The sequence below is a fragment of the Lepidochelys kempii genome, chromosome 10 (assembly GCF_965140285.1).
Source record: "Lepidochelys kempii isolate rLepKem1 chromosome 10, rLepKem1.hap1, whole genome shotgun sequence".
Lineage (NCBI taxonomy): Eukaryota > Metazoa > Chordata > Testudines > Cheloniidae > Lepidochelys > Lepidochelys kempii.
Window position 1 is genome coordinate 20,482,890 of NC_136389.1, and position 12,542 is coordinate 20,495,431.

General features: G+C 35.7%; 1 protein-coding gene across 3 annotated transcripts in view; it reads right to left on the bottom strand.

The window, feature by feature from the left end:
• Positions 1 to 429: 429 nt before the first annotated feature.
• GSPT1 (G1 to S phase transition 1) overlaps positions 430 to 12,542 on the bottom strand; it is a 39,704-nt gene continuing 27,591 nt past the window's right edge. For all 3 annotated transcript variants that reach the window (XM_073362367.2, XM_078854578.1, XM_073362372.2), the window contains exons 9-15: positions 12,333 to 12,473; positions 11,395 to 11,488; positions 10,952 to 11,032; positions 6,536 to 6,709; positions 5,921 to 6,010; positions 5,117 to 5,285; positions 430 to 3,178 (exon numbers count right to left, since the gene is read on the bottom strand). In XM_073362367.2, coding sequence (XP_073218468.2) covers positions 3,126 to 3,178; positions 5,117 to 5,285; positions 5,921 to 6,010; positions 6,536 to 6,709; positions 10,952 to 11,032; positions 11,395 to 11,488; positions 12,333 to 12,473 — 802 coding nt within the window. In that variant the 3' untranslated portion in view covers positions 430 to 3,125. The remainder of the gene's footprint in view (positions 3,179 to 5,116; positions 5,286 to 5,920; positions 6,011 to 6,535; positions 6,710 to 10,951; positions 11,033 to 11,394; positions 11,489 to 12,332; positions 12,474 to 12,542) is intronic.

Below are 12,542 nucleotides of genomic sequence, written 5' to 3' on the forward strand. Positions count from 1 at the left end.
TTCTGCCTATCTGCAAATATGACCAAAGGAATATGGCATACTCCCAGTTAGGTGGATGATTAGCATGCCCAAAGCCCTATTTTATGTGGTGTTTGTTTCCTCTTATAACTAGCAGGAAAGAATGAAGAATGAACTATCATTTTTCATGGTACAGAATAATCAGGACTCTGCTACTCCATATAAAGATTTTTTGCATTTAATCATTACATATATTATCAAGGCTTTCAGTTCAATAACAAAAGATCTAAATCATGTAAGGTCAGTATAATCTATTTATCTGTTGATACGTCATTTCCTTATACTCAGTTCAACTCTTCACATCTTAGTTCACATTTTTTCCTCTTATGGCTGGATAAATCCTTTATTTCTTTCATCTTCAAAGTAGTATGTCATGTGTCTTGACAGAAGGAAATAAGGATTCAAAATGACAACTGTTTAAAAAAGTTTATTACATTGAGGAACTTATTAGCAAGTAGTACTTATTTCAAAACAAAGCAGCTGCACCATTCCTTTTTCCTTAATTATCTAAATTCAGCCGTCAATTGTAGTAAAAACTGCACTAACAATAATAATGTGGTACGAAGATTTAATGGAGTACATTAAACTTATGCAATTTGAGGAAGATTCAAAAAAGTCAACGGTCAAAATAGGATAACGGTATATAGACATATTTAGCTCTTATACCTAAAAATGAAGCCAAATGCCCTATACTTTCACTTTGCATTTTGCTATTAATATGCTTAAAGGTTGTAAAATATTCAAACAGAACACCTTACAACCTTATCAAATTTTTGTATTGCTTTAACAGGATCTACAACCTATGATTCAACATATTGTTAATGCACTTCAATCTTAATTCAGTTTCCCTTAACATACAAGGCAGTTTTAATTGGATTTATGTTAATAGGATTCAAATGTACTAGATTTATGATGGAATATATTATCCTTTACAGTTCCATGTACCTGTTAAATTTCCGTCCATCAGTTGATTTTCAGGCTTCAGTGATGAATCTGTTTTCAATCCATGATCAAACTAATCAATTTAAGTCCTCATTACAAGTTTGCTCACAAGTGATAATTCAGGTATTTAGTGCTTCAGTTGCATTTAAATGCTTTAAATAAAAAAGCATAAAACTTTATATTAGGTCCTCCCTGAACTGTCACTCCACAAAGACAGTTTTAATAAGGTGAGAATTTCAAAAGCATAAAGATTTTGGGAGCCAATTTATGTACTTGAGAATTTTTAGTCAAATCAGAAAAACAAAGAGCTTTGCAAGAATTTCCTTGACTAATTTTTATACCAGTTTAAGATCCAAGTGTCCGTGATTTGCTTTTGTTCACTTAGTTGGGGGGGACGGGAGGGGAGGGAAGGTGTTTGTTTATATTTTGTCTAAAGCTCTCAGATTTCCCAGAAAAATAAAAGCCCAGAGATTTGCAGACTTAATAAAATTTATTTAAATTTCATGCATTATGGTAGCTACAAGTGTAATCATATGAAACTGAAGGACAATAAACTTGTGCTGTCCATACAATGTAGCCTTAAGTGAAATGAATGGGAATTCCACAGTTACAAAGAAACAAGAAGGATAAAACTCTTTAAAATTTTGAGTTCTGTAAACTGAAACAGTCATGTGACTGTCAACTTCCAGGGAAGGCAAGGGTCACCACTATTTCATTTTACAATTGCAAAATATTTAGTTTAAGGAAAAGTATTCTGAAGAAACTCTGAAGTTAATCCTTTAATCTAATAATGAAGATTTCCATTAATACTTTATTTCTCTCATTTCCCATTCACCCTCTTTCTTATTGTTTGAACCAGGATGGCAACAGGAGATAGTCCACTTTCACCTACAACTACGTAGGGTTTTAATATTTAGCTCCTTCAAGTTGTATTGAGGACGCTTAATTTGAAACTGGTTATGGCTTTATTTTCTCAAGAAAGCTCTTCACCAGTCTACACAAGCTTAAATTGGCTTGATATGCAAAAATGTACAGACTGTACTTGATTCTGCACCTCCTAAATTTCAATATGTGAAAACACTTAGGGTCTTAAATAAATAGTCTCTCTCCTTCAATTCAGAAAGATCTTTAAAACAGCAAGGATTATCCAGCCTTCTAACAGAGAATGAACTAAGTAACTTGTCGAACTGGCACTTTTTTTAACTGGCCCAGTTTTCAGACAAAATCTAGCTCTTATAAATACCAATGCAGGCATTATTGCCACAATTACCATGTTTTTGCAGCTTCCATTGATTTACTGGTTGTTAGCATTTTCTGAAGGTAAACATTTGATTATGCTGTACTTTTTATAAAGACATAGTATGTAGTTCTAGCATTCAAAACCAGCTTACTGTGTCTACGAAATTATGTTAAGTTGACTTAGGTTTGCTGTAGATTTAAACCATTGTAAAGCTAATAAAGTAGTGCCACATTTGCAGAAAGGTATTTAATTTAAAGAATGCATTAAACACTATTAGGATGGGGCAAAACATTCCTTTTATACAAACTTGGTCAATTGTCTAATTACCTCATTTAAAACGGGGGGGGGGGGGGGAAGAGAGGGAGAGAGCCTCTGAGGAGTTTAGAAATCTCCAAGTAATCGAACATTTAGAATACTTGGAAAGTTTAAAAGCTAATGCAACAGTGTTACATCTGGATAAAAAACATTATTCAAAAGCAATTCCAATACCAAAAAGGATTTCAAATTGAATAGTTTATTAACATGGTAGTTGTCTTTGTAACATGTGTACACACACTCACACACTGAGTGATCTGCCTGGAAAAAAGATGTCTTAATATGCCAGGGGAAATTAAACATTAAAAATCCTTTAGATTTTCATAATTATAGGCAATTATGTCCACATCACTTACAAAGCTATTGCCGAATCTTTGCAAGGAAGCAGAATTTGAGAGAAAAAAAACTCTTTTTGGGAAATTCAACAGTGGCATAGCAGAGCTCTCAATATGAGAAAGCTGACATAATGTGGACCTTTGCTGTGAAATTTGTCTTTGCAAAATATGGGGAGAAGTTTATCAATGGGCAGAAAATAAGAAGGCGGTGTGAAGTAGGCTTTTGCAGAGTCAATTTTCCTCACAGTATTGTGCAGGGTCATCAAGAAAAATGCTTAGTCCTTCTCTGGAACCAGTTTCAGAACTTTTCCAATTGCAATGGTCTTACCTAAACCAAGGAGAAAGATGCTTGTGTTAGGTCTTTATTGGTGAATAATGCACTTACATCTAGAAGTGTGAAAGCTTCTAAAACATACAGATTCCTCATGGTGTCAGAGATAATTATATATTAGAGGAAATTATTTTTCATGACAAGAGTACAATAGTGTTAATGGGAGCAAAAATGCCACTCTCTCACAGGAGAGATCAATGTAGATACAAATAAATTGTTCGACATTCATTTGAATTTTTGCTTGCTAAGAGATTTTTCATCATAAGTGCTTTAAGTTATGCTTTTCCAAATTGTACAGGTTGAAGACACCATTCGTGCAAGTTACATTCTAGGACAAGGGAGTACATGGAAGAATTTAAGTAATCATTAAGGGACAGCTCTTAAGGAGCAAAAACATGTTATTTCAGGAAGTAATTCCATAAGTTTTATTATAGATGCATACAGCCGGAAGTCGAGAATGAATGGCAAAACAAAGATTGCCTTAAGTCGTAATATTTTGTCACCAAAAGGCATGTTTTGTCAGGTTAGTGAAAAGTTATTTGGGAATACCACCTTTTCCTTCTTGTTTGAAGTTCAGCTAGCTGGAGTATCAGTTAGCTCCTGTACTCTGCTTTACCAGAAACACCTGCTTCAAGCTAAATGGATTTAAATAACGTAATCTTAAGTCATTTTTACTTGACGGCGATGTCATGAGAAACTTTTTGTGCAGGTATTCAATACCCAGTTATTGGCACAGAAAAACTGGGGCTGGGGAAAAGGGAACTACTTTTCAGTGTCTGAGTCCAGCAAAGTTTGCAGAATATTATTAGGGCTTCAAGTGCTTAAAAAAATTGATCACACTTAACAAAATTAATTGTGATTAATCACACTATTAAACAATAATAGAATACTATTTATATAAAGGCAGCACAAATGGAAGGAGGAGACACAGCTTAGTAGAGAGACAGACAAACAGAGTGTGTGTGTGACAGATATGCATTGCCCCTTTTAGTACGCTGACCCCACTCTAAGTACACTACCTTTTTAAGTAGAAGAGCAAGTTGAGACAGCAGCTGTTGCCAGCAAGCTCCCTCCATCCTGAGCCCTCTCATGTCCCCCACCCTGCTCTGTGGAGATCAGGTAAAGGAACGGGGGGTAGGGGACACCCTGACATTAGCGCCCCGCCTTCCCCTCCAGCAAGCAGGAGGCTCCTGGGAGCAGCTCTAATGCAGAGGGCAGGAGCAGCACACGGCCTGGGCAGCTGGGGGAGGGGATGGACAGCTGAACTGCCCAACAATTGATAGGCTACTGGGCGGCTGCCGCACGGGGAATTTAGGGGGCTGCCGGTCCACCCTGATTCCAAGCCCCCACCACCTAGCTCCAACGGGCTGCTCTTCCTGCAAGCATTGGACAAAGCAGGCAGCTACCAAACATTATAAGGGAGCATTGTGAAACTTTAAACAAGCATGTTCTCTAAATGATCAGCAACGAAACAACATTAACCAGGACGACGTTAAATGAGAGTTACTGTATCTTTAGTATGCAATACCTGTGAATGCATTTCTACTATTAGCAGCAGCCCTGTTGTCTCCTCTCTATATACTGTACAATGGCATATCTGTTGTGCAGCAGGAAGAATAAGGAACATTCTTCAACATCTGATGAAGTGAGCTGTAGCTCACGAAAACTTATGCTCAAATAAACTGGTTAGTCTCTAAGGTGCCACAAGTACTCCTTTTCTTTTTGCGAATACAGACTAACACGGCTGTTACTCTGAAACCATTCTTCTACAGAGAATTTTCTGCTAAGTACTGCAGTTAGAAAAGGGACAGCTAGTATTTCCATTTCCAGTTTCTCCTTTCAGTATTTTCAGCGTTTGAGATTTCTTATTCTAAGAGTAATAAAATGGTGTATATATACAGAAGCAAACTCTAATAGTTGCACAAGTACTCTTACCCTCATCTCTTAAGGTAAAACGACCCATCTGAGGGAACTCTTTGAATGTCTCAAGGCAGATGGTTCCTGCTGTCCTTAAACGGGCAATGCATACTTGATCTTGTTTCACAAAACGCGGTCGTGTCTTACTTTTTTCTCCTGATTTTTTGTCTACCAAGCAGATTAAGGCCTGTACAAGAATGAGAGGTGTTAGCAAAACACAGTATCATTGACAATTACATTTTCCCCTCAGAAATAAAGCCTCAGTATTCCCCAAGCCTCTTTAAAAGTACTGTCCACTTGAAATTGAGTCAATTTTGAAAAGGTAACAGTGGTTTACCTAACACTTGCTTATGAAACACTCACCCCCATCAACTTCTGTCATTTTATAATAATTTTTTTCTGCAAATACCCCTCTCCCTTGTTACTGCAGGAAAAGCTACACAAATTGACTATACTTGGAATACAGTGAAACTTACATATAAAATGCTGTCAAATGCACAAGTAAACAAATTGAAAAAGGGAGAAATATCTCTCCCCCTTTTTTTTGGATAGTTTTAGGAAGATATTCAGACAAAAAAAAGTGTGACAGTGGACCATATCCTTTTATGATATCAAGTTTGAACGAACAGTAGCATTCAGGACTCCCAAAGCGTTCAGAAGATTTATACATGATGCTTATTATTTGCTGTGTTGTGTTAATACACCAGTGTCCAATCTGGATTGGAGACCTGTTGCACTATTTTCTGTACAAACAATTGAAAAAAAAAGTTCCTGCTCTGAAGAGCATGCTGTCTTTAAGTTAAAGCATTAATATAAACTCACTGTTATCTCGACTTCTTCAATACAGGTATGAATGTGCAGCACTGCATTATAACCAGGGCAGATGATGGATTTGTGCTCAATTATCACTATCTATAAAGTAATATAAGAAGTTATATTAAACTGCATTCCTCACATATTATATTCTAAAGAGGCACAGACTAACCAGTTAAGGGCTAGCTATCACACGTTTTTATCTAGAACTTCACATGCATGGCATGTCATGTCACTGAATAAAACTTTTCAGAAGCAAAAAGCCAACCCCTCACGCTTGTTAGGGGACTGGAAAAATGACTGAATGTCTTATAATACAGAAGTATGCTTACTGAAAAATAACTGATCTATAAGTAGGAAAATAGAATTTTGCTTTAAGATTAGTGATTTCTGAAACTTCAATTAGAATATTCACGTTCGGAGTACATTTGTTCAATTCACTCATGACTTTTTTTAAGCAATGATTTTAAATCTTGGATTAAGATTTATGAAATCACACAGTGGTTTTACAGTAGCTGTGAAATTTCTAACCAAATTTCAAATGGTATAGCCTTGTTTAGAGTCATTCACCATCATTAGATACAAGAACCAAGGAATTACAGAACTATATTTCAGCTAGTGTACCTGGGCATCAAATGTGCGTCCAGAATGACAAAGGTTATTAGGGTCACAGAGTATAAATCCCGGAAGGATCTCCTCCTCTTCAATTCCTTTCAGTCTAATCTTTAGGTTTTCACCTGGGGCTACAGAATCAGTTTCTACATCATCAGAAAGGATTCCAAGAACTTCCACGTTGTGCTTAAAGAAAGCAAGATTTGGGTTTTCTGATATATGAAATGTTTTACTTAACGCATGTCACAAAAAAAATATCACTAACACAAAAATGTATATTAGACCTATACAGTTCATCAGCTACATCTCTGCTTCTTCAGTTTAAATATGTTGCACTAGGTATATTATTATTAGGGCTGTCAATTAATCGCAGTTAACTCACACGATTAACTCTAAAAAATTAGATCATGATTAAAAAAATTAATCGCGATTAATCAGTTTTAATCGCACTGTTAAACAATAGAATACCAATTGAAATTTATTAGATGTTTGTGGATGTTTTTCTACATTTTCAAATATATTGATTTCAATTACAACACAAAATACAAGTGTACAGTACTCTATTTTGCTACAAATATTTGCACTATAAAAATAACAGTATTTTTCAATTCACCTCATACAAGTACTGTAGTGCAATCTCTATCATGAAAATGCAACTTACAAATGTAAATTATTTTTGTTACATTACTGCACTCAAAAAACAAAACAATGCAAAACTTCAGAGCCTACAAGTCCACTCAGTGCTATTTCTCATTCAGGCAATTGCTATAACAAACAAGTTAGTTGACATTTACGGGAAATAATGCTGCCAACTTCTTATTTACAACGTCACCAGAAAGCGAGAAGAGGCATTCGCCTGGCACTTTTGTAGCCAGCATTGCAAGGTATCTATGTGCCGGATATTCTAAACATTCATATGCCACTTCATGCTTCAAGCCACCATTCCAGAGGACATGCTTCCATGCTGATGATGCTCATTTAAAAAATAATACATTTGTGACTGAACTGGGAGAATTGTATGTCTCCGGCTCTATTTTACTCCCATTCTGCCATATATTTCATGTTATAGTAGTCTCTGACGATGACTCGGTACATGTTCATTTTAAGAACACTTTCGCTGTAGATTTGACAAAACATGAAGAAGGTACAATTTGAGATTTCTAACGATAGTTACAGCACTCGACCCAGGATTTAAGAATCTGAAGTGCCTTCCAAAATCTGATCGGGATGGGGTGTGCAGCATGCTTCCAGAAGTCTTAAAAGAGTAACACTCCAATGCAGAAACAATAGAACCCGAATAACCAAAAAAGAAAATCAACTTTCTGCTGGTGGCATTTGACTCAGATGATGAAAATGAATATGCATCAGTCTGCACTGCTTTGGATTGTTATCGAGCAGAATCTGTCATCAGCATGGGCGCATGTCCTCTGGAATGTTGGTTGAAGCACGAATGGACATATGAATCTTTAGTGCATCTGGCATTTAAATATCTCGTGACACAAGATACAACAGTGCCATACAAACCCTGTTCTCACTTTCAGGTGACATTGTGAACAAGAAGCAGGCAGCATTATCTCCTGCAAATATAAACAAACTTATTTGAGCGACTGGCTGAACAAGAAGTAGGACTGTGAGGACTTGTAGGCTCTAAAGTTTTAAAACAAATTTTATTTTTGAATGCAGTTATTTTTTTCTACATAATTTTACATTTTCAAATAGATTGCACCACAGTACTTGTAAGAGGTGAATTGAAAAATACTATTCCTTTTGGTTTTTTACAGTGCAAACATTCGTAATAAAATAAATATAAATGAGCACTGTATACTTCATATTCTGTTATAATTGAAATAAATATATTTGAAAATGTGGAAAATATCCAAAAATTGTTAAACAAGAATAGAATACCATTTATTTAAATATGTGATTAACCGTGTGCTTAAACATTAATTTTTTTAATTGCTTGACAGCCCTAATTATAAACTTCACAATTTTATGAAAAACTTGAGCACAGAAGGAAATTTCCTGGTATCACTCAGTTATTAAAATATAATCTAGCACTTTTTCTGTCCAAAATTCCAATTTATACAACATTGTGATACAGTGTATTTTAAATGTTAGTCTAGAGCAAGTTTCAAAAGGCTTCCATCATAGCAAAAGGCACATACATTTATGGAGAAGATCATACGCAAGAGATAAGTCTCATTCACTTTGGGGAGTGTATACTGTGGTGTTCTAAATATGTATTATATATCATATTAGAACCAGAACTAATCCAAGTGTCCACAACAGTCAAGTTTTAAATTTCTCGAGAGCTTTATATTCAAAAGATGAAAAGCTAGTATGTGCCAAGGTAACATTTTCTAAAACATTTTCAGCACTCTGATAAAATGAATCATACATCAGAATAAATGAGTGCAGTGAATTTGTTTGCAGATCGTAGAAGAAGATTCTGTAGAGCTTCCTAAGCAGATTAATATAAAATCAGGATGCAGGTTTATGAATACTCTCAATCAAAACATCATATAATCTAATTTATAGAAATCCCTTTATATCATAGCCTGTCCTTTGGTCTCATGCCTTCACTCACCAGTAAGGACCAGTGGGGAAGAATTAGATTAATTTGAAAAGGAGTAAGTGAAAAGAATAAAAGGATTCATCCTACCCTCCAAAGAGTAAAAGGTTTACCGCTGTTCACTTTTGTAAGGTATTAGCTCACTACTGCCATGAACAGAAGTGCACATCATCTGAAGTGTAAAAGGACTTATTGAAATATACAAATTTTATGTTTATGGTAACCTGCTAAAGGCATTTGCAACTTCTCAACCTCTCCCTACTAAATTCTCCTACAGAGTTACATGGGTGTCTATTATTAGTAGTTGTGTCAAACAGTTTTGTCATGAAAAGGAAATAGCTACTTAAAGTACCTTAAGCCAAAAGGTACAAGCTCATCTGAGAATTACATCTCAAATTAGTTATTTAAATTGTTGAGTCTTCTCCCTCCTTTCTCCTGGGGGAAAAATTGCTCAAGTTCCACAGAAGGCGTATTTTAAAACATTCTTTTCTAAACCACTTGCAAATAAGAAATGCCAGGTACAAGAGTCCAGAGAAGCACTCAATATTCACCAAAATAGGCAAATTAAGTTTTAACAAGAAAAATATTCTGTTACTAATGCATTTGACCCTTATGGAACTTCCCTACATGTTGATAAACTTGTCTTTTACTCAAATTTCAGGAGCAATTATTTTGTTCAGTGCTGTGATGATTCATTTCTTTAGTCACCTAGACCAGTAGAACAAATGCTGGTAATTTGAGCCCTAATATTGATCTAACTTGCTCTCCATGCCCTAAATTAAGGTGGACTGGACATCAAATAGAGTAGGGGTTACTATGCAAGATAACTTTTGGAGACAGTGTCTGAAAATTTCTTTTTATCTTGGAATCTTAATTCAAGTGTAGACAGACTGTCAAAAACAAATATGATGCAATCTTCACGACCTTTGGAATTAGATTACAGAATCTACTTTTAACCACACTATTCACCTAGATGGTAGCAACACAAAGCCAGCTCCTTTGTACTGTCAATTTTTAAATCTTTAATGCAAAAACATGCCCCATACTGTTAACTTGCAGCTGCTAATTTTCCAGAAGAGATGACATGGAAATCAGTCTAAGCATCAATGCATTTTGCATAAAGAAATTTCAGTTTCTAGTGTACAAGAGATTCATCTTATGTTCTGGCATGAATGCTGAGACACCCTTCATTTTCACTGACAGTCTGTTGGAACAGAAGTGGTAAAGGAATTCTCAAGCTAAGCCAATAAAAATAACAATAGTTCTCTCAGAGCATATACCTCAGCTTATATCCTTAGAACATGTTTCATTCTCACTTGAAAATGGATACAGTGTGTGAGGAAGGCGGTGACTAACTCCCAGCAGAAAAAGGATTCAACTAGGCAAAGATACTTATTGCAAAACAAACTAAAGCTCGAATAAGCCAGGCTGATTTGATGACCCAAGAGTTACTGGAGCTTAGTGATGAAGTACAATTCTACTTCTGAATGCTTAGGAAATCAAAGATATACTCAACATCCAGAAAAAAAGTTAACTGCTAAACTCAGATATTAAGCATTGATGTTTCCCCCCATAAATTTTACAAGTTTCCACCAAACACTTGTCAGGGATGGTCTAGATAATACTTAGTCCTGCCAGGAGTGCAGGGGACTGGACTTGATGGCCTCTTGGGGTCCCTTCCAGTCCTATAATTTTAAAACATTGAATATTTTCAGAGGCAGTTATATAAAGCTGAATCCTGTTTGACACAGTGCCATATACGGAAGCGCTTAGTTCTGATCAAATTACTTACTGTAAACCAAGTTGATTATAGCCTTAGAAACTTCTTAAATACGGAAGGTGAAAACTTGCCATACCTTGTTTGGCATCATCACAAGTTGCTGTCCTTTGCAAATAGAGCCTGATTCCAGCTTTCCCAGGACCACAGTGCCCATATCCTTTGTAAAAAATAAACACAATTTAAAAGCTTATTTTTCTTAAAATACTGCTCTACTTTACTGTTTAATCATAAATGTAGTCAATGCAGATGTAGCCAGTGAAAACATTGCACTATTGCATCTAAGTTACTATTTTCCAATGAGAAAAGCATCTAAAGCATGAAAGGGTCAGCATTAGAACATATTTAAAAGCAAATGTCACCCTTTTCAGTCAATCCAGCAGATCAAAAGGTAAATGACACCAGGCCCACCACATTTAAAACAGAACTACAGGAATCCTTTAAAAATAAAGTCAGAGTGGACTACATGGGCCATCCATTTGAAGGTAACAACTAATTTCAAATCCTAGTTTCGTTTTGTACCTTATATTTATCCACAATTGGCAGCCTGATTGGTCCATCAACTGAACGGTTGAAGTTTGGCAAATTATCCAGATATGGAATAAATGGTAATCCACTAAAAGAGTAAAAATATTTATTTAAATAAACATTTCACTTTGGCTAAACTTTAAACTAACTGTATGGCTTATTCATTATAAGTCAAGTAAAGGATTTCAGCCAAACACAGCAGAGGGAAAGAACTTTAACCTCTAAACAATGAAATCCTTAACACCGCTAACTTGTGTATGTTAACATAGATCAACCGTGGTGATGCAAAGTGGTTATACTGCTTACATTCACACCATTTAATTTTAAAACCACATTACAAGCATTTTTTAGAACAGTTCATTAGTCCATTGAGACTCTTGCTAGATAGATATGCTAAATCTGTTCCAGGAGTGTGAACAAAATAGGCTAGTTTTCACAGTGGTTTTCATTAACATGGTTTAATTGCCTTGAGCCATATCAGCAAACATAGCATTAAATGACTATGAGCTGTGTCCACAATCTTATTAGGGGTCTACACAGACTATTCACATCGAACTGTTTTTCACCCTGGCCCCACACACCCAGTGTGAAATGACTGGAAAATTCAAGTGGCAGTACAGCACTTTCAAGATCTCACAAGGCAAGGAAAATACGCTGTTATGGTCTGTGGTAACCTTTAACTCAACATACAACAGAAATAGTGCTTTGGTAGCAAATTCTCTTCAACAGTGCCCAAATGCTTCTGCTTTACTTCTTGGTCATATTGTTTTCTATTTCCTTTGCAATGAGAGTCTTCCCTCACGTATACGTTAGTCAATCATATTGGTTCGGACTGCAAGTTACAAACCTATACTTCCACCTAGCTTTACTGTATTACTGCCTATTAATGAACTATTACTATTTCCCCAACATGTTAACACTAAGTTACTTACATATACCAAGGACAGAAATCAGATTGCTCTTTAAGGTTTGCTCCAGTCAGTCCCGAGCAGGGCATAAAATGAATATCTTTTTTGGGATTGAAGCCAACTTTCTTCAAAAATGGCACCAGCTTCTCTTTACATTCTTCATATCTATTAAAAATTGACATGCATCTCAATCATGTTGAATTAAGAAATTCCAGTAAAGTTCTATTTTTCTAT